Below are 22,353 nucleotides of genomic sequence, written 5' to 3' on the forward strand. Positions count from 1 at the left end.
TTAAAATAAAAAGCAGTTTTCGCTTTAGCTCTTCTACATTACATGTCATGTATCTCCATTGTTATTATTTTTTAATTATAGGCTCGTTAAACTTTATTGGTTTCAACTTCGAAGGCATGGTAAATAAAATCGGATTTAGAATTTAAAATTTATATTATTTCTACAACGATATAAAATTAATATACAGTTATGACTGAGCAAAAGCTATTAGCTTCCCATGAACCCATATTTTGTACTCGCTAGCTCTATCTTTGATGGTGAATCCATGGTCAATAGATTTGAGTGTAGCAATGCTCTATTACCTTCTGTTGTGACTGAAAATTGTTATTAGATCGAACTAGAAAATAGCCAATCATATCAATCAACCAATATCTAGATTGTCTTGAGATATTTTTCGATATCCATTTTAATTTATGAGTTTTCATGATGCAAATAGTAAGACTCCGATATATATGTAGTTTTTACGTATCCTTAGAACCATACATAAATTTAACGCTATCCAATTTTTCGGGTAAATAATGATATGTGGTTGAAGGAATGTTAGAGGAAGGAGGTAAAAATAGAAAGCAGTTTTCACTTTAGCTCTTCTACATTATATGCCATGTATCTCCATTGTTATTATTTTTTAATTATAGACTCGTTAAACTTTATTGGTTTCAACTTCGAAGGCATGGTGAATAAAACCGGATCTAGAATTTGAAATTTATATTATTTCTACAACGATATCAAATTAATATATAGTTATGACTGAGCAAAAGCTATTAGCTTCCCATGAACCCATATTTTGTACTCTACCTCTATCTTTGATGGTGAATCCATGGTCAATAGATTTGAGTGTAGCAATGCTCAATTACCTTCTGTTGTGACCGAAAATTGTTATTAGATCGAACTAGAAAATAGCCCAATCATATCAATCAACCAATATCTGGATTGTCTTGAGATATTTTTCGATATCCATTTTAATTTATGAGTTTTCATGATGCAAATAGTAAGACTCCGATATATATGTAGTTTTTACGTATCCTTAGAACCATACATAAATTTAACGCTATCCAATTTTTCAGGTAAATAATGATATGTGGTTGAAGGAATGTTAGAGGAAGGAGGTAAAAATAGAAAGGAGTTTTCACTTTAGCTCTTCTACATTACATGCCATGTATCTCTATTATTATTATTTTTTAATTGTAGACTCGTTAAACTTTATTGGTTTCAACTTCGAAGGCATGGTGAATAAAATCGGATCTAGAATTTAAAATTTATATTATTTCTACAACGATATCAAATTAATATACAGTTTTGACTGAGCAAAAGCTATTAGCTTCCCATGAACACATATTTTGTACTCTAGCTCTATCTTTGACGGTGAATCCATGGTCAATAGATTTGAGTGTAGCAATGCTCTATTACCTTCTGTTGTGACTGAAAATTGTTATTAGATCGAACTAGAAAATAACCCAATCATATCAATCAACCAATATCTGGATTGTCTTGAGATATTTTTCGATATCCATTTTAATTTATTAGTTTTCATGATGCAAATAGTAAGACTCCGATATATATGTAGCTTTTAAAGTCATGATTACTCGTAAAAGTCTCGAAAAAATAATATTAAAATATAATAAAGTTCTTAGTAACTATGTGAGTTTGACGTCTATTAAATACATAAAAATTACTATAAGCATTTGAATTAATTCAAAATTAAATACATAAAAATTACTTTATTGGTAACTATGATATGATTGCGGTGACTCATGAGATCAATATGTAAATCATTGCATTCCCATCTCTTGAAAGAAAATTAAATGTTTCAATATTTCTTTTTAGATTTTTTTATATTTTTTAACCATTTAATTTTGTACTTTAAAGCACACGTTATTATTTTAAAATTTGTCGTTTCAAGACTTAGAAGTGAGTTCGAAAAGTTTTATACTCCTTTCACTAACAAATAAATAATAATTTTGGTAGGAGTGCTTATAAAACAAAACTCGTGGAAGTTAAATAAGCAAACAAGTTGGATTTCTCTCTCTTATTTTTTAGCAAATTATGCTATATCTTTAACAACATTTTCTTAGAAAAAGAGTCTTTAAGAACTCAAAAGTGATAAGATTTAAATTAAGATTTTCCATTGCTTCACTAAACCACTGCGAAGTAAAAATATTGCCTTATCCCTAAGACATTCCTCAAAGGAAAAAGGGCAAAGCTGAGCTCGAGGACAAGAAATTTGAAACAAAATTATTTGGATATTCAATATATATAGCTACATATAAAATAATTTTTGATTAGTAACGTTTTTGCGGTGTAACACAAAATCTTGAGAAATAATTCATTAGTTTATTTTTAGATTAGAATTGCGTCTTAATGATATATTTAAGTTTTAAAAGTTAATAGTGTTTGTTAAAAGAAGTGTTGGGGCAAAACAAAATATTTTTGGCCATACACGCGCATGCCATTGTAAGTGGCTTCCGTCAACATTTTCCCGACTCCGACTTAGGAATGTCGAAGAAAGCAGAACTAGCTGCGCCGCCGTCAGCGGCGTACTTCGGAGAGCCCTGGCCGGAATTTAATGACGGATTAACTTACCATGACATGGTCCGACCCATTGATGCTGGTATATTTACACAAAATATACCCATTTTTCCACAAACCTTTTTGTTTAAAAAAATTTAGTTTTTTTTTTTTTTTTTTTTTTTTGGCAAAATCTACAGGTCTTACACTGATCGAATTCTACTCCAGAAAGTACAAAAGTTCTGCTCCTTTACAAGGGTAAGCTTATCAAAAAATTTAATAATTTTTTTGTGATTGTATTGTTGAAGATTCAGACACTAATTTGTAAAGCAGTTGGTTGCAGAGAATTCAAAATAAGCAGGTAAATTCCTCAAGGATAATGGTTAAATTGGATGTTTAATGCACATGGACTATTGAGATTATGAAGCTTGGTCATGCTTAATTGTTGCAGATAACAGTTGACAGTAAAGTTGTTACTATACCAGATACTGAACTCAGGTCACTTCTGTAAAATGAATTCCTTTTCGCAATACTTAGCCTACGTTATGTTGCGTGATTCAATATCTGAATTCTGAAGTGTAGTTTTTGGATGAGCAGAGCTGGTACAGAACTAGTATATCATCGACTTCCTTGGAGAGAACCTGATGCACCTTACTTGTTACAAGTACTATTTGAAGATGACTATTTGGTAAATTAAATTTGAGCTTCTGTTTTATTATCAAAGTTTTATAACTTATTAATGTGATCGTATTAATCAGTCTAGGAAGAATCTCCGTTTATTATGATGTTGATCATTGACACTGCCAATCGAAGTGTGGGACTGACATCACTGCGTAGCTCTTTGTATCATTGATGAATTTGAAACTTTTTGTATGTTCATCCAAAAAGGTTTGTATTGGTTAATAGAAAAATATCTGGAAAAACTGGGAAATTCAAGAGGAAAAATTGATGTCCATGCGTGTGTTGATAATGTGTCGAGAGGGGACTCTACTTGCGTACATAGGTGAATAATAGAAAAGTTAAAGACACCTAGATACATATTGGGCTTAACCAACCTTAAAGTAAAAGACTGAAATCTTTGCACTAGATTCCTTCCACCTCCCCCCCCCCCCCACAACCCAAATAAAATAAACGCGATTTCCTTGTAATTTCTTTTGAGAAGGTAAGTAACAAATCAAAGAAGTTATGCAATTCCTTGTAACTTTTGTAAAATGGCTGCTGGTTAACCATTTTCTCAAGAGGTTTTCTATGAAAACTTGATTGGCAGGAAAAAATTAAAGAACCGCCTTGGTAGATTCTATGGTACTCAAACTTTAGATGCAATTCTTGTTATCTTCTGCAAAATCCTGTCAAGTGATGTGATCACTTAACTAAAGGGGCATTTATCACTGAGCTTTGGAAGTTTATGTTTCATAGTGCCTTACTTTGCTTCTTTAGAAGAAGTTTGTAGGTTGACGACCAGCATAAGTCTAGTCTATTTATGATATCATAATTGTGGCTTTACACCGGGGATCTACTTTGTGTCTGTACTAGTTTATCCTATTTATAGATTAACTAATAGTATATATGATGGGATTCCACCGTGAATACTATTTGCAAACAATATTCGAAACTACTGAAAGGGTCAATCAATGGTTTGAATTATCGAGAAACATTTTAGATCGCAAGAGTTTTTGGATAAGTAAAAGTAAGAATATATACACTACTAGTTCAGGGAAGAAGAATGAACTTGGTGTGAGATTAGACGGGATTATGGCATTAGCCTTTTAGGGAAGCATAGACTATAGAACGATTGTAGATGAATGTAGGGCCTCTCAGGTTTGACATATCCATAAGATGAGTATTGTAGAAATGCTTGTGTCAAGATGGATGTGCTATCTTACAACATTAGAAAAGATTAAAAGTAATCACATTCAATAGAAAGTGCAAGTAGCATACACAGAGGATAAAATTAGATATACCCGCTTAAGATCTTTGATTGTATCCTATGTACACCTCCAAATGCACTAATCCGGAGGTGTGTCACTAAGATGATTTATCAAATGAACTGAGGTAGACCAAAAATCAAATGGAGGGACATTGTCTCAATGGACCTACAATCCCTTCACATCCATACAGATTTAACAAAGAACATAACACAATGGAAGCATATATCCATAAGCAATACGAACAGTTTGGAATTAAGGTTTAGTCGTTGTTGCTACACTTACAGGATCTGTGTTTGCCAAAAGTCCTTTTAGTTTGGTTAGGGATTTGTATGTTTGTGTAGGAATAAATGTGAGATTTAAAGAATTCCTAGGTTTCGAGTATTCAAATTACTAAAGGCAAATTCCAGTATTGGAATAAAATAGGCCCAAATGGACCATAATTGATATAAAGGATCTATATAGTGACCCAAGTTGCTTGGAATTCAGGCTTAGTTGTAATCTCATCGATTTTCTTTCTACAGGCCCTGTTTTGATCTTGAACGAAAATTTTAAATTTTAACAAGTTAAAATAAATTAGCCTGCAGTTGGAAATCTTGTAAGTGGATGCATAAAGAGAATGAAACAAATACAAGTGAAACAAAGAGCATATTGTAGCATAGCTCGTAGAGAATTTCTCTCGCTTTCCTATATGGGCCAAAGGTATATTCATGTTATGGATTCTCACATTTCAGATTGCTCTAAATAAACCTTCTGGTTTGCAAGTTCTTCCTGGAGGGTTGTTCCAGCAGCGGACTGTCTTGACACAACTCCAATGGCATGTGAGCAAGCTGACAACCTCTTCATCGGGTTGTCGAAAAACACATCCTGTTCCAGTTCATCGCCTAGGAAGGGGTACATCAGGTGAGTTATCACGGGTACATGAATTTCTGCTCCAAGTTTACTTATTGAATAAAGAATGAATTTCTGCTACAAGTAAAATATGAAAGATGACTTTAATGTTATGTCATGGTATCTCCTTTATTGAAAAAGAACAGAATTACATAAACCTGTATCAATGGTAGTAGAGAATTTTATATTTGAATTACTGAATGGAAATACTAAATGTAAATGTAATAAAAAATTAACATTCAAGCTATCTTTCACCTCCATCCAGCAAAGAAAACAGAAACACATTAATTGCCGATTCTGGACAACATTGAAGCGAAGTGATAATGATATGGTTTTTGAAATAGTTTTTGTCCCTTCAATGCTAATTGTCGTTCAATGTGACAATCAGTGTCATGATTGTTGGCCTCCAACTTCACTCTTGGATTTTTACGTGATCTAAAAATCAGTATATTAGTCCATCTTAGAAGAAACTCTCCATGGTATTCTGTATGTAATTGCCACAAGGTGGAGCTTTAATCGTGCTCTGTCATGGCAGCACGTTATTCTTGCCTAGTTTTAGTTTTCAAGAAATGTGAATTTTGTCTCCCCCTTTTTCTTAATAGGGCCTAGTAGTAGTTTAATCATGATCTTATTCTCGAGATCTAGCAACCGATACGAAGTCGAGTCATCATGCTACAGCGCTTCTTTCTGGAATTATGAACACTTTGTAACAATATAAAATTTTCATTTTGACAGTTCCCTGTCTTCTTTTTCTGAAATCAAGCAAGAAAAAACAATCTTATTCCTTTTATGGGATGTTCCAGGAATACTTCTCTGTGCAAAAACAAAGCTCGCTAAATCTCGCCTTGCGGCATATTTTGCTGAGGGGACATCGGTTGTTGAAGACAAGTATGTTGAATCTGCTTCACCAATTATACATGCCCTATTTTCCTGACATGCCTTATGCTGCTATTACTAATTTCATTAAGAGTGATAAAATAATAAACGCAGCTTGATGTCTATGTTCCAGTGTTGGATGCTGATGCATCGAGTTGTCTTATTAATGTTCTGAAAGAGATTGTTAATTAAGCATGCAAAACTCTCTTGATTGGAGAAAATTGTGGAAGCATATGCTAGTCTGCGTACTATCTTTAAATTGTCACTAGCTATCAACATATAACACTTTTCAGTCCCAAGATAATACTCTCTCCGTTCCAGTTTATGTGGCAACATTTCCTTTTAAATCCGTTTCAAAAAGAATAATAGCTTTCTAAATTTGGAAACAATTTAACTTAAACTTCCCATTTTACTCTTAATAAGAAGCTTTTATAGCCACCTTCATTATGTTAAAGATGGTGAACTTTATTTGTATAGATACACCAACTCAGAGTGCAAGAAAATGAGGAAAATTAGCAAGATATATCGGGCGCTTGTAAGTGGTGTGATTGATATGGATGAGGTAATATTATAGCATTACTCTCCCTTACATTCCCCCTTTTGTCCTTCTATGCATGTTTTACATTGTAACCTTCTAACACTTTTTCTCGCCTCAGTTTGTCTGGTTTCATTTTTTCTGTTGGAGTGTCTGTTTTAGGGTAGCCAATCCACTGGGTTACTGGAAATTAAAAGTAATTTTGACTGATAGGTTCTCATCAAGCAACCGATTGGGACGATTAAATATCCTGGAGTTGCTAAAGGGTTGTATGTTGCTTCTCCTTCAGGTTTTCAAATTTGTTTTTTTGGACAAACAGTCTCCTGGATTAGTTTTTATAAAGATTCCTTCAGTTACCATTTCCAGTGTTGCTTCAAAAGACACTATTTTTGGCTTAATTCCTTGCTGAACTTCTTTTCCAGGGAAGCCAGCTCTGAGCAGTGTTCACGTTCTTGAAAGAGATTTAGAGAATAAGAGCACATTGGTCCAGGTATTAGAAGTCAAAGACATAAGAAATTTATTATTATAGCCACCTTCCTTAACCTTCCCTACCCTGGAGAAGGAGATGTAACCTTAATATTTTCTTTCCTTCATGTTGTATGTTTTCAACAGGTTGAAATTCAATCTGGAAGGCCACACCAAATCCGTATCCACCTCTCTTTCATTGGACTTCCACTAATTGGTAATCTGAAATTTTATTAGACATTCTCCCCCATCATAAAAAGATAAAAATAAAAATAGAAGTAGAAATCAGTTTGTCTGTTAAAAGAAATGCCCAAAAAAAGAATTAATGACACACGAAGTTCACCAACTTCAGATGACCAGCCATATGTTGACCAGTACTTCGACTCTGGTTTGGTGCAACGCACACGTTCATAGTTCTTAGTTCTATGAAACCATATCAGTAATATCTACCTTAGTGCACGAGTAATGGAGAAAAGGTTATTGAAGAACCTCAGACTATACATTGGGTTATGATAATAAGAGAATGATCTTGGAATACTTCCTCAACTTAATCTGTGGACTATGCATCTTCTTTTGTTACAGAATGTCAATGACCATTCTGATGAAGATGATACGAGGCCCTCTACTTCTAGATAGTATGTGATTGAAACTGTGGGGGGTTGGAATGTGTTTTCATCCTCTGGGTTATAGCCAAGCAAATATGATTGGCTTATCAAATAGTTATAAATATTGCAGGTTTATTTTTTCCTCTGGTACCATCTTGGTACATTAATTAATAAACCTTTACCTTATCAAAAAACAATAAAAATTGCAGGTTTAGATGTTTATTCCATTGACAAACACTTCCAAGCTAAAAAAGGAACAATTACCATTTCCTTATGGAATCATCCATAATGTAATTTCCTCAACAAGTATCTTGTGTTCAGATTTTATACTGTGTATGCTTCCCCTGCACTATGTGGTCAATGCAAAAGGCTAAGAATGTTAGCCTGAGCTAACTGTAATTCTGTCGAAGCTGAATTCTAGGTAATAATCTTACTGCCTTCCTGGACCTACTGGGTCTGTTGAAAGAGATTGGTTCTGAAATCTTAATTTGTATACCTTGAACAAACTAACCAACCAAAATCGATTAGTTTTTGCAAATAATGACTGCTCTTGTAACATTTCTCTGCATGCTACAGCAGTTCTTCTGCTCTTGTTAAGTAGTCAAGCAGCTCTTCTGTTGGTTCCTTTCTTTTTATGATTAATAAGATATTGTATATCTTACCAGGTGATCCTCTTTATGTTTCTGGCGGGCAACCAAAGTGCTTTGATCCTGAATTAATGGATGAAAGTTTTGAGAAAGATGGGTATGGAATTAGAGTTCTGTTTGTCGCATTTTTTTAAAATATTAATTAGTCCCTCGGTCAGACATCTTATTGCTTTCATGGTAGAAAACAGTAGTTTTGTGTGCTATTTATAGTACCCTGCTTCCACAGCTTTATCATATTAAAGCAAGGAAGTAGTAATCAACAGTCCTTTTTCATGACAGTTATGGACAACAAGCTTACGGATTTCTCTAGAGGCATATAAATTATGCCTATTTTGGACGAAAAGAAGCTTTATTCTTTATGCTAATTTTGAAGATAGTCAAATTACTTAAAATTGAGACAGAAAGTACCTGAGTTTTTTTATTTTGTCTAATCACTTTAAACAATAACAATAGTTGCTGATGCTGCTAATATCGTGACCTGATTTTAGTTGGCTTTACTTTTTCATTAGCGGCTATCAAAGACCTGAGAATCCTGTTCCTGGAGACTGTGGATATAACCTGCATGCACATCAAATAGTTCTTATACACCCAATCACAAATGAGGTTAGTTGTTTTTCACAATATTGTTTTAGAAGCCAGTAATTTCAATGCTAGTCATTACCTACCACCAAAAAAAAAATCTACGTTAGTCATTTGCTAAGTTGCTCAGACACGGGTGCGGTATCCGACACAAGTGCGGATCTAGAGGTCGGATCTTTCGAGATGTAAATTCTAAAATTCGGGGATACGGATCCTTGTACAGATCCGGATCCGGGTGCAGGGATCCGGCTAAAAATAATTCAAAAAATAAAAATGTAAAAATATCCCTAAGTTATGAGAAATTTTGTGGAATACTTACGTATAGCTAGTAAAGTGTGGATTTTTTTTTATTCTCAAGTTGTAGATAAGTAAAAGATTGATTTCCTAGATAAGGTATGCTATTTTCTTCAAATTTACCACCGTTTTAGTTCTGATTTCGGGAATCAAATTGTATCTCGTCTCGAATATTTCCATCTGTCATGGACAACATACCCAAAATTATTTGATCCGATCCTGAACGGATCCCATACCCACACCCATACTAGTGTCGTGTCGACACGGGTGCGGCACCTAAACTGCTATGTCGGAGCAACTTAGGTCATTTGCAGTTTTACATAACTGATCAGAGGAATACTTAACTAAGATGCTTGTTTTGATGTCATTAGCCATATATCCTCTAATAATTCTTTTAAAATGAAAGCTATGGATGAATAAAAGTTTTGCTACCTAGATTAAACAAGTAAATTCAATATATTGCTCCATTAAGCCCCACTAATTGCTCGTTTTATTGGACAAAATTTTGCATGTAAGGCCTTCAATATGCACAGATTAAATGAATCTAACCTCTCCCTAGAAACCTAAGGAAGGGAAGTTTTCCAAACGAGTCCCAAGACTATGACCTTAGTAATGATCTGATTCTCGTTCTGTCAGTTATTCTCATTTGATCCTCAATTTGTTGCATTTAACTCTAAATAATCCTTCCAATTACTGTTGACAACCCAAACAATGACTTGTCTATCGCCCTCAAACTGCTTGGTGAGAAATAAGAGACATGGGAGAGAGATTTGGGAGAAAGCATGAGACAAATGTCTTATACCTGGGTTGTTTTATATTCATGCTTTTCAAAGTATACAATTACATCTCCCGATGTAGAGCACTTATACAACCTATATAACACTCTCCCTCAAGATGGTGTATTGAAATCTATGTTTATAATTAGCTCAAAGACCGTCGAGGGACTTGGTGATTTGACCTTATAAGTTGTGTGACAATATGTATTATGTCCCGAGAGAAAAGACAAAATAACAAATGATTTCTGGGTGCTTGGGGTCCTCTCTTTTGGAGTAAATGCAATATGAATTGACTTGATTATTACGCATAAGTCCATCCAATCGTTCTCTCTGAACTTCAGCTTTCTTAGTCGATTAATTCATCATTCATATGAATTTCATAAGTTGTAGTACTATGACTCAATAATCTGCTTTTGCATTGGATCTTGAAACCACATTTTGTTTCTACTCTACCAAGATACCAGTTAGAAAGCATTATTTGGAAGTATAACGTCTTAAAATTGATCTGCTCAATGTGCCCGTGTACGCAACAGTTTTCTCAATCCTCATAGTGCATTACTTTTCATGGAGTAGATTTATATGAACGATGCGAATCACTGCATCCCAATAGGGCACACAGAGAATCCAAGAGTTAATTTACAATGCTTATTGAGAACATAATACCAGGTCAAGTTATGATGAGATAGTTTAACTTTTTGATCAACCTCCTGGAAAACCAAGATGCTCCCCTTCACCCTCTATAAGCTTAACATTTGGATACATATGATGTCAATAGGTGTAACATCTGTCAAGCCTGTGTTTTCAAGAATATTGAGAGCATACTCCCTCTATGAAATGGCAATACCTAATCGGGATTGAGGTGAGTGCTTAGGAAATACCTCAATGTAACTTGCCTAGATCCTGGTACAAGAATACTGACCGAATGATGTTTCAATTTGGTAATGCCTCCAAATCCTTACACGCATTTCATCCACATACATTACCAAATATACATATCTGATGAAGTGTCAAGAGAACACTGAATGATCAACTTTCATTGTGGGTTATGCCAAACTCCTGAATAACTGTGTTAAACTTACCAATCCATGATTGAGGTGATTGTTTCAAATCATATAGTGATCAAAGCACAAGATCACTATACTTTGTTTGAGCAACAAAACTTGGTGGTTTCTCCATGTATACTTTATCTTCAAGTTCCTGATGGAGAAATGCATTTTTTGATGTCAATTGATGAAGAGGCCAATCACTAACAACAATGATGGATAGGAAAAAATTAATAGAAGCAATCCTAGCCACGGGAGAGAATATATCACTATACCTAGTACAAAAATCAGTACATAACATTTGGCAACCAAATGTGCCTTAAGCCGATTAACCTGTCCTTAAAGATTAACCCTCACTAACGTAACACACATTGGCAACCAACAATTGATTTACCTAGAAGTAGGAATGAGCTCCAAGATATCACTAGAGTGTAAATCAAACATATCTAAAACATAAATTGTCACGGGACTGAATCAGAAAAAGTTTCTTCTCTAGATTTAGAATTGAAATAAAGGACAAATACGACCCAAAAAGGCATAATGGGTAATAACGAGTACGAGTAGTAGGATACCTTTGTAAACGACCACTAGTGAGTTATGTGTAGGTGACAAGTTGTAGGCGAAGGATCCGATGCAAGATGTGAACATCCAAATATAGCATAGGACGCTAGTGACGAGCCTAAGTCAAAAGTGTTGATCTTTACAAAAAACAACAGAAAAAAACAAGGTCAACAGTATATGTGTTGTGAAGGGAGATGTAGGAAAAATGTTGAATCTTCTAATGGTGTTGCGGGTAAAACCATAGAGGTGTCGAGATGTTCAAAGGGAGGTACGGGATGAGGCTAAGTTTCAAGAAGGTGATATCGGCCAATAGAAGGTAAAACATCTTTGTTCAAACTTCAAAAGTTACAAGGATAGAACATCTTATTGTATAAGTAGCGTGTGAATGGTCTCAGTGAGATAGATATTCTTCCTTTTGACTTCCAAATATAATAAGAGGTATTATAAAGGAGATGTCTAATGAATAATTTGATGAGAGTTCATAAACTGATGGGATATGGAAGACAAATGTGCAATTTTTAGAAGTCGAGAGCTGTGTATTTTGCAAGGTGGGGGAAGGAGGGGAATGTGCAGTTTTAGAAGTTCAGTGAGGAGCCAAAATCGACGTTGATTGCCAACCATCACTTGTAGGCTCCCACGGGCCAGCCCACCAGTTTTTGAAAATATTTTCATATTTTTTAAAATTTAAGTTCTAACCTATAATGTATTTGCAATTCAAAAAACATCTTGTTAGACAGAAAGTTTCTGCAAAACTTAATAACTTTTGACATTGTTCTAATAGATTACAATAAAACACAAAAAATGGAGGACACTATTATATTTGTTAAAAGTCAAAACTCAAACAAATTACTCAGAGAAAACTTTCATGGCACTTGTGACATATTTAACGCATCATCTACGTCAAGCACATTCGAATCCACTTGTGACAAGGTGGTCTTAACATCTTTATTTTCATCTATATCTACAATTCATATGCATTGTTAATTAGTTAAACATTAAGAAATAACTAAATTTTAAAAACTAATAACATTTAAATAAATTTTTTATTTGGCCCACGGGCCAGCCAGCCTAGTTTCGTTCAAGCCTTATAGGCGATGGGCTTATTTAGGTCAGGCTAAAAATGTCTCGTACTTAGATGGGTTTCAAAAATCTTAGCCCAATCCTATCAAATCACGGGATGTGCTATGCCGGCCCAGCGGGCTAAGCTCATATTGACGACTCTACAGGAGGTTGAGAAGAGCTGACTGCTTTAGAACTTCAGTGAACAGCCAAATTGATGCCAATTACCACTCCTCACGACAGTTGGGAGGAGATCACTGTTGTAGCCTTCTGATGCCTGAGCCAACTTGCTCCCAGCGTTGGAAAGGGCAAAGGAACAAGTTTCTTGTTCATAAAATTTGAGGTCAATTGCGACTAAGACCAACAAAGGGAGAGATGAAGTCGATAGAATTTGACGAATTAACCCCAAAAAAAGTAGGCCCAAAGACCAAGTCAGGTTCTAGGATATCCCATTGTTGAATAGGGATGGTGGGAAGCTAGGACATGTACAAATCCTAAGTTTTGTTTAATTTAGCCAACTAATCACCCACCAGCTTCATAGCTGAGTTTGATTTGCTAGAAGGGTATAAGTAGTAGTCTTAGTCTTTGCTTTTACTCTTATAAATGTCAAAGACTTTTTGTTTGATGTTGTATTATCGGAGCCAATGCCATGCGTGGGCATGAGAAAAAGTGAAAGGGATGTGGAAGGGCAATGAGTAGAGATAAGGTGTGGGAAGGAGAATGGCGAGGTAAATAGGGGCTCATGTTAGGTCATAATGGTGCTCCGAGAGAGGGAGGGTGGCTCCAGATGCCTTTTTTCAATGTGATTTTCTTTTGCCTATTTTTTTCCAAGTTTGGCCTTTCATTTTTTCCCATTCTTTTGTTTCTTTTGTGAAATTACCCTTCTAGCCTCGAAATGCATCCACATGAGAGATTGGAAAATTATTTTGATTTGGCTGGTTGGTGTATGAAAGTATCATTCAAAAACAAATGTGATTGATTAGAGATTTAAACAAGGGAAAGAGCCAAAATTGTCCCTAAACTATTAAAAATAGAGCAATTATACCCTCGTCTGTATACATTAGGAAAGACTTGATTCTGATTGAGATTTGATTTTATTCTGATTGATTGTAATTTATTTCCCTTCCTAAATCAGAATCAAATCAGAATCAAATCTTTCCTAAAATAGTCATAGGACCTAGTGTATAAATACCTTTGCTTAGGGATGTAAGAAACACACAGAAATACAAGAAGCCTTTTCTGCTTCTCAGAATCTACATGGTATCAGAGCCATTGCTGCCTTTTTTAGGTGAGTTATCTCCCTCACAGCACTAAGGTTCTGTTTTTATCAAAGAGGTCGAGTTTTCTCTCTCTTGGTGGCTGTCCGCAGCATAAACTCCTTTTGTTCAGTTTTTGGTTGGAATTTCTTTCTGTTGGGGTTGCTGGAACATTCCGAGCCTATCCCTACCAGTTTTGATTTTTCCGTTCACCGGAGTTAAGGTTCCATCGAGACAAATTTAGTTTTCGGCGAGGCAGATTATTTTTGAGAAATTTTCTTCGGATTTCCTTCTGATGGGCAGAAAATATAGAGGCATTCGAGGAGACGGTTTTTGGAGAAATCTTGTCTTCGGATGAAATTCAGCTTCTCCGTCACCTCCTAGCCAAACTTGACTTTGCTAATGTTGCCACATCCAATTATATGCAATCATATATTGCTTTTGCTGCTCACCTTAATTTTTGGATTGTTGATTTTGGTGCAAATAGACACATGACAGGCTCTTCTAAAGGCATTCAAAACTATTCTTTGTGTCTCAAAGGAGATAATGTTAAAATAGCCAATGGTTCTTTAACACCTATCTCTGGAACAGATTTTGTCGTTTGTACTCGTTTGTACTCCTAATATTAAACTATCATCCGTGCTCCATGTCGCTAGGTTCCCTGTCAATCCTTTACCTGTTATTGCCATCACGAAAGCTCTAAACTGTAAAATCGAGTTCTTCCCCGATCATTGTATTTTTCAGGATCTTCAAACAGGGGAAATGATTGGCAGTGTAGATTGCGTGATGATTTGTATATATTAGATGGAATTCAAAACTCTAGTCAAGCCTTTTTGGGGAAGTAAGGATGTCAACCACGAAATAATATAGCGGCATAGACGGTTAGGACACCCATCATTCTCTGTTTTGAAGAAGTTATATCCTGATTTGTTTTCAAGGACTCAATTTAAATCTTTGTTCTGTGATGCGTGTGAATGTGCCAAGCATACTAGAAACTCTTATCCTGTGAGTGATAATAGAAGCACAACTCCTTTTATGACTATTCATTCTGATGTATGTGGTCCTACCCCAACTGTTTCTTTGTCTGGTGGTCGATGATTTGTTACTTTCATTGATTGTTGCACTAGGATGACTTGCGTATATTTGTTAAAAGCCAAAAGTGAAGTTTTCTCTCGTTTTCAGTCATTTCATAAGATGATTTGTACTTAGTTTGATGCCAAAATAAAATTTTTGATAATTGACAATGGCAGCGAATACATGGATAAAAGATTTGGTGCTTATTTGGAGTCCAATGGGATAGTCCATCATACTAGTTGTCCTTACACTAGTGCATGAAACATGGTAGCTGAAAGAAAAAATAGGCATTTGTTAGAAGTAGTAAGATCTCTTATGTTTACCATGTATCTACCAAAACCTTACTGGGGGATGCTATTCTAGTGGATGCCTATCTTATCAACAGAATGCCACCTAAAACCCTCAATTTTCATAGTCCCCTGGAAGCTTTAAAGGGTAAGAATGAATATATTGTTCCTCCAAAGGTGTTTGGGTTTGTTTGCTTTGTCCACACTAGGAATTCTGGGAAACTTGATCCTAGAGTTATAAAGTGTGTTTTCATTGGATATTCTCCGACACAGAAAGGTTACAAATGTTATCATCCTCCCTGTAGGAGATCTTTTATTAGCATGGATGTTACCTTTCAAGAATCTGAACCCTATTTCAGTATTACCTCATCATCTCTTCAGTGGGAGAGCAGTAAGGAGGAAGAGGTAGTGTGATTCTACCTAGTACCATTACTGGACATCTTGATGATATTGTCACAGGGGAAAGTAAAATTGGAGAAAGAATTCAGGGAGAGACTATTGGGCGTTTGGATAGGCTTGATTTGAAAACTTAATCAAGGAGAAATAGAGTAGACGAAGCCATCATGAAATCTACCGAAGCTGAACCTTCTTCTACTAGTGAGTTATCTACATTTCCTAATGAGTTAGATGTGCCTATTGCTTACAAAAAAAGAGTCAGATCTTGTACCACTAAACATTCTTTATCTAATTTTGTCTCCTATAATTCTTTGTCTCCCTCCTATAGAGCCTTTGCCTTGTCTATTTCTTAGAATTGGAGGGAAGCTTTTGCAGATCCTAAATGGAAGCAAGCTATGATTGAAGAAATGAAGGCCTTATCAAAAAATGAGACTTGGGAACTTGTCACTTCACCACCAGACAAAAAGTTGGTTGGCTGCAAATGGGTCTTCACTGTGAAGAACAAAGCTGATGGCTCGATTGAAATATTCAAAACAAGATTGGTGGCTAAGGGATTCATTCAGACTTATAGAGTGGATTATCAAAAGACATTTGCCCCTTGTTGCAAAAATAAACACTATCAGAATTCTTTTATCTTGTGTAGCTAATCTTGATTGGGACTTACAACAGTTTGATGTAAAAAATGCATTTCTTCATGGAGACTTAGAAAAAGAGGTGTATATGGAGATTCCTTCTGGATTTGATACTGAACAAAGTCAAAGAAAGTTGTGCAGACTGAAGCAATCCCCTAGAGCTTGGTTTGACAGATTTTGCAAAGCAATGATCTCCTTCGGCTACCAACAAAGCAATGTTGATCATACTCTCCATAAGACATCAAAAGGATAAACTCACTATTCTCATAGTTTATGTTAATGACATAGTAATAACATGAGATGACAAATAGGAGATGACCCGATTGAAGAAGCTATTGGCACAGGAATTTGAGATCAAGGATCTAGGAAAATTGCAGTACTTCTTGGGAATTGAGGTTGCTAAATCAAAAAGAGGAATCTTTATTTTTCAAAGAAAGTATATTTTGGATCTTTTGAAAGAAACCGGTATGACAGGTTGCAAATCAGCAGAATCGCAAAGTAATCACAAGTTACAAACAGTAGTTGGAGAGCCAGTTGATAAGGGGAGGTATCAGAGGTTGGTTGAAAGACTCATTTATCTCTCTCATACTAGACCTGACATAGCTTATTCAGTCAGCTTGGTGAGTCAGTTCATGCATTATCCCCGAGATCTTCATATGCAAGCTGGCTTTCACATCTTGCGGTATCTGAAATCTGCTCCAGGCAAAGGTCTGTTTTTCTCCAAACATGGTCACCTTCATGTGGAGGCCTATACAGATGCGTATTGGGCTGGATCTTTAGATGATAGAAGATCTATATCCGGTTACTGTACACTCGTAGGAGGGAATTTGGTTACTTGGAGAAGCAAGAAGCAAAGTGTAGTTGCTAGATCAAGTACGGAAACAGAATATAGAGCCATGGCCTAGGGTGTCTGGGAACTATGGTTACTAAAATTACTAGAGGAATTGAGAATCTCTGAAAAGCGGAAACGCTCCTTATATTGTGACAACAAGGCTGCAATCAGCATAGCTTATAATCCAGTCCAACATGACCGAATAAAGCATGTTGAAATTGGTCGACACTTCATCAAAGAAAAAGTTACAATTGGTGCCTTGAACTTGTTTCATGTGTCATCAGAAAAGCAACTAGTTGATGTGTTTATCAAAGGTCTTCACAAACATACTTTTCATATACTGGTTTGCAAGTTGGGCATGTGCGTCATCTTTGCACCAACCTGAGGGGGAGTGTTGATTGGTTTAATTATTAGGAAAGATTTGATTCTGATTGAGATTTGATTTTATTCTGATTGATTGTAAATTGATTGTGATTTATTTCCCTTCCTAAAATAGTCATAGGACCTAGTGTATAAATACCTTTGCTTAGGGATGTAAAAAACACACAGAAATACAAAAAGCCTTTTCTTCTCAAAATCTACCGTTTCCAAAATCAATTAGGCGCATATATTTTGTTTCAGCAAAAGTCTACAACTACATGGAAAGGAAATCAAAATATTTCAGAAAAATAAAAACATATCCCTCTTTTTGTCTTTCATATGATTTTGAGATTCATCACATAGGGCCTGATGGGTTATTATATGAAGCAGAAGCAATACTAGTATCAAAATCACATGTAATTTAGACAACTAGCATATACAAAGTTATACGGGTTACCTCTTGAAGCATGAGCACAACTCGTCGATCAAGTAGCACTCCAGTTTCGCGGATGGCCAGCGAAAACACCACCAAGTTTACTCCTGACCAGCAAGATCATGATCCAACAGTTCCACCGTCTTCACCCGTGTTACCTAGATAATACCCAAAAATAGCAAAATTCGAGTGAACGAATTTCTCTCGGAAAACATGTCCCAAATACGGCTAGAGAAAACGCCTACCTCTAGATGGAAAAACTCATGCATTTATAACACACATTTTAAGGGTTTAAAGCCTTTCTCCAAAACCTATTGGAATTTCTTTTATTTCCTAATATTCAGGCACAACATGGAGCACATAATTTAATTAATGATGCTTCCTATTATGGAATTAATTTGAAATATTTGAATTAATTCTATCATAATAAATCACGAATTATTCCACTAAAAATTCGTAATTGCACTCCTCAGTTCAATTTTAAAATTCTTCCATTAAATTTATTTAACTCCTCATGTTAAGATTCAGATATTAATCAATGACAATTTAATTTATTACTTATTTCCTTTAAACTTTCACTTAACTTATTTTATGTATCGAATACAAAATTCATCGCCCAGTAAAGGTGTATCATCAATCTCAATATGGAGACATGAATTCCTTCAACTAATCATTACATCGCTAATATATATCATTATTGGCCAATTTATCAGGCATATTGACTCACAAAAGAATCTCGCCTTTTAATAAATTAAAATAATAAATAATATACACAAGTGATAATAATTATATCAAGATTTAGAGTATAAGTATATTTAATGGACTAGAGGATTATTTTATCAAATCAATATAAAATACTCATCTCTACTTGGTCCGTTCAATACGTATAAATGTACTAGCACAAGAAATCGTAATTAAACTATTAATTATTCTGATGATTTGTCCAATTTCATCATTAGATTGTGAACTCAAACTTTATTCTTATAAGAACCGATAATTTAATCTTCTGTGTATAAGCTAAACGGAAAAGATCCAAATATAGCATTGTACTATGAGAAAATGTCCAAATATACCCCTCGTTATACTTTGAGTCCAAATATACCCCTGTCGTTATACTATTGGTTCAAATATACCCATCTTCCGTTAAGTTTATCCAAGGTGGACATCAAATATACTATTGGCACTGACATATGAGGCATCCACCTCAGCGCCCCTAACCTATTTTACCCCAGCTTTATGTGTTTTTCCACCACTAAAATTTTTTCCCCTCCACCATCATTGCCACCGTAACTGCAGGTAATCCTTTTTATTCAATCAAAATTTTGATGAACATAGTTATATCTGCTTTGCTAGAAGATAAAAGAAATCAAGTAACATCATCAAAGTGTGCGGAAGTTATTTCCAAAGCAGAAAGTGTTAAATATCCAATCTTGATTAGCTTAGGAACTTAGTGAGGAGAGCTAAGGGCATGGGGTTTTAATGGCAATCAATGTCAAGCCCATGCCCAGAAAAATCGTATACAAAAACAAACACTACTTTTCATGTTTCATTTTACTTGGCTTCATTATGGTGTTCAAGACAGAAGGTTGCTGTTTTGGAATAAGACTATGTAAACTAGGTAAAAAAACACTACTGACTAATAATCAGTGAATTATTTTATTAGGACACTAATTATTTTGTATTATTATTAAAAAGCTCGACACTTAAATAAAATTGCAGAATCGGTGCGTGAACATGATAGCACGTTTATTCAGCGTGCCATTGGAAGAGGAGACAGCAATTGGAGTGGGAACAGTTAGTTCATCGGAGGCCATAATGTTAGCAGGCCTGGCTTTCAAGAAAAAAAGGCAAAACAAACGCAAAGCTGAGGGCAAATCTTGTGATAAGCCCATCATTGTCACTGGTGCCAATGCTCATCTTTTGATGTTTTCTACAATGGAAAGAAATTACTTCTTTTCCATTTAGGTGCTTCAAAACTTAAGTAATTTTAGTGGCGAAAAAAATAGAAGGGTGGAGGGTAAAATGAGTTAGGGGCACTGTGGTGTATGTCAGTGCCATGTAGGATTGGATATCTACATTGGACAAACTTAACAGAAGAAGGGTATATTTGAACCAATAGTATAACAGAAGGGGTATATTTGGACACAAAGTATAACGAGAGGTATATTTAAACTTTTTCTCATAGTACAGGGATATATTTGATCCTTCTCCGTAAGCTAAAACTATATACACTAAATCATTTACTCCCTCTGTCTCAATTTATGTGTTAGTTTGACTTCGCACGGGGTTTAAGAAAGTAAGAAAGTCTTTTAAATCTTGTGTTTACACTAAAGATGTGTGTAATGTACCAAAATACCCTTAAATTTTGTGGTCTTAAATTTGCCATGTGGAAAGTTGGAGTTAAGGAGATACTAAATATAGAAAGAGGCATTCTTTTTTAAACAAACTAAAAGAAAAGTAAGACACACAAATTGAAACGGAGGGAGTACTATACAAGTAAATGGACAAACAGACGAATATATGATCTATTTAAATCTTTATTAAAATTGAATAAATCATATATCTAAACATATGATTAATAGTATATATCTCAACATAGCCGATAAACTAGCTTCTGACCCAAAAGATTGTCGTCTCTGATGTCCTCGTGCTGGAGAAGGAAACCACCCCCCAACCTGAACCGATATCTTTCCCGGGACTCCGGGAGAAATCTTCTGCTCCGGAGACAAAGGAAACAGGAAGATTGAAATTGATATGGAAGGAATTGTTGTTACTGAATCTTATTCGCTTAAGGAAGAAAGTAACGAAGTCGAAGAACTCCCAAATCCTGAACAAAAAGCTTTAGCGGGAGTTGAAACATTTGGTTCAAATGCTCTGATGAACAACCGGCACTACAGCACCGGCTGCAACACCAGCGATGGTGGAGCTGGTGCTGGACCAAGAATTGGCTGTTTCTGACTACCCTGCTAAGATAATTGAACCATTATTAGTTTAATGCTATTCTCAATTGCTTATTTGGTTTTCATTTATATATATGTAATGACATTCTGCATGAAGATTTCAACTTTTTGTGTATACGTGCTTCTTTTAAGTTTCGACAGCCATGGAGGGGAAACCAACTGAGGAAGACTTTCTAAATATTTTAATTTCCTTTCCATGTGGCCTTATGCTGGAATAAAATACCCCTCCCATGGATTTTGGAAATCCATGTCAGCAAGAAAATATTATTTTAGTGTGGATTAAAATCAGACCTAGAGCTCCGTCAGTTTTTAGGGGCATAAACGAGCCATTTGACTAACGGCGAGGGTAATTTTGGGACTACAATCAAACTGGTATAATTGTTCTATTTCCAATAGCAAAGGGGCAATTTGGCCCTTTTCCATTTAAACAATTGGTAAGGTGAGGGTGGAAGTATAAGGGCATAGTCGTTTGGTGATTTACTCCTTCGATGGTAATAGGAATTGTAGCATCGAAAGTGACCAACTTCAGTATCCTCTTTTGCAAACAATAGTTGAATTACCTTTATTCTATGGATCTTGTTTGGGGTCTATAAAAAGCGGATCATGTGTAAATATTTAATTATTGTTTTAAACAAGGGTACGTTGCTATGCATTTCAATTCAAAGTAAACTTATTGACAGTAGTTGTTCATCTTGCAGCTTATCAAGATTACAGCACCTCTACCATCTATCCTTCAAACACGAGAAGAACGCAAGGCGAATCAGCCAAATTCCAGCTAGAAGTATATTCCGTGGCCCCTGCTTGTGCCAATAATTGGGTAGTCAAGCTTATCCTACCTCTTTGGCCTGCAGATGCAGAAGAATGATTTAAAGATTCAAGTCATGGCAAAATGTTGGTTAATGTGACTTGTAAGTTTATATAACTTAAGAAGCGTGTTTTTTCTTTTTTCCGTTTTCTTTGGTCAAAAGATTTTGGAAAGAAGAGAAATGGAGAATTTTTAAATTTAGACAAGACTAAAAAAAACTTAGTGGGATATTTACAGCATGTCCTGAGGCAGATATTTTGCGGCTGGGCCTGTGAAAACAATAAGTCAGTGATAGGTGCGGTGGGACCTGACTAAAAAGATACCCCGTGTTTTTTCTTTAATCACCTGTCAAAGAGGCCAGCTGTCACCAACCAATATCTATCCAAATGCAATCATCATCCCAAGTGAAAAGAATCCACTAGAGACAAGCTTCTCTTTCCACAGTCAACATTCCTTGTAATCCTCTGCTGCAGTTAGAAATAACCACCCCAACGAGCCCCCGAACTAAATCAGCAGCCACTTAATAATGATATCAAACACCAAAAAGAAAAACATGT

General features: G+C 35.4%; 1 protein-coding gene across 3 annotated transcripts; it reads left to right on the plus strand.

Moving 5' to 3' along the window:
* The first annotated feature begins 2,394 nt into the window (after positions 1-2,394).
* On the plus strand, positions 2,395-22,351 carry LOC107814662 (RNA pseudouridine synthase 5). 3 transcript variants are annotated; one of them, XM_016640106.2, is made up of 14 exons: positions 2,395-2,608; positions 2,706-2,763; positions 2,839-2,866; positions 2,957-3,003; positions 3,103-3,193; positions 5,165-5,333; positions 6,125-6,209; positions 6,675-6,759; positions 6,946-7,021; positions 7,155-7,222; positions 7,345-7,414; positions 8,468-8,546; positions 8,959-9,052; positions 19,751-21,662. In XM_016640106.2, exons 1-14 carry the CDS (start codon positions 2,494-2,496, stop codon positions 19,994-19,996), a joined length of 1,311 nt encoding a protein of 436 aa, XP_016495592.1. In that variant the 5' UTR covers positions 2,395-2,493; the 3' UTR covers positions 19,997-21,662. The 3 variants fall into 3 exon arrangements, with proteins under 3 accessions (XP_016495592.1, XP_016495596.1, XP_016495594.1); XM_016640110.2 differs by lacking the exon at positions 19,751-21,662 and adding an exon at positions 21,690-22,351 and having other exon boundaries at positions 2,397-2,608; XM_016640108.2 differs by having other exon boundaries at positions 2,456-2,589; positions 2,849-2,866; positions 19,751-21,665.
* The last annotated feature ends 2 nt before the right edge of the window (positions 22,352-22,353 follow it).

Source organism: Nicotiana tabacum, chromosome 13 (assembly GCF_000715075.1).
Source record: "Nicotiana tabacum cultivar K326 chromosome 13, ASM71507v2, whole genome shotgun sequence".
Taxonomy (NCBI): domain Eukaryota; kingdom Viridiplantae; phylum Streptophyta; class Magnoliopsida; order Solanales; family Solanaceae; genus Nicotiana; species Nicotiana tabacum.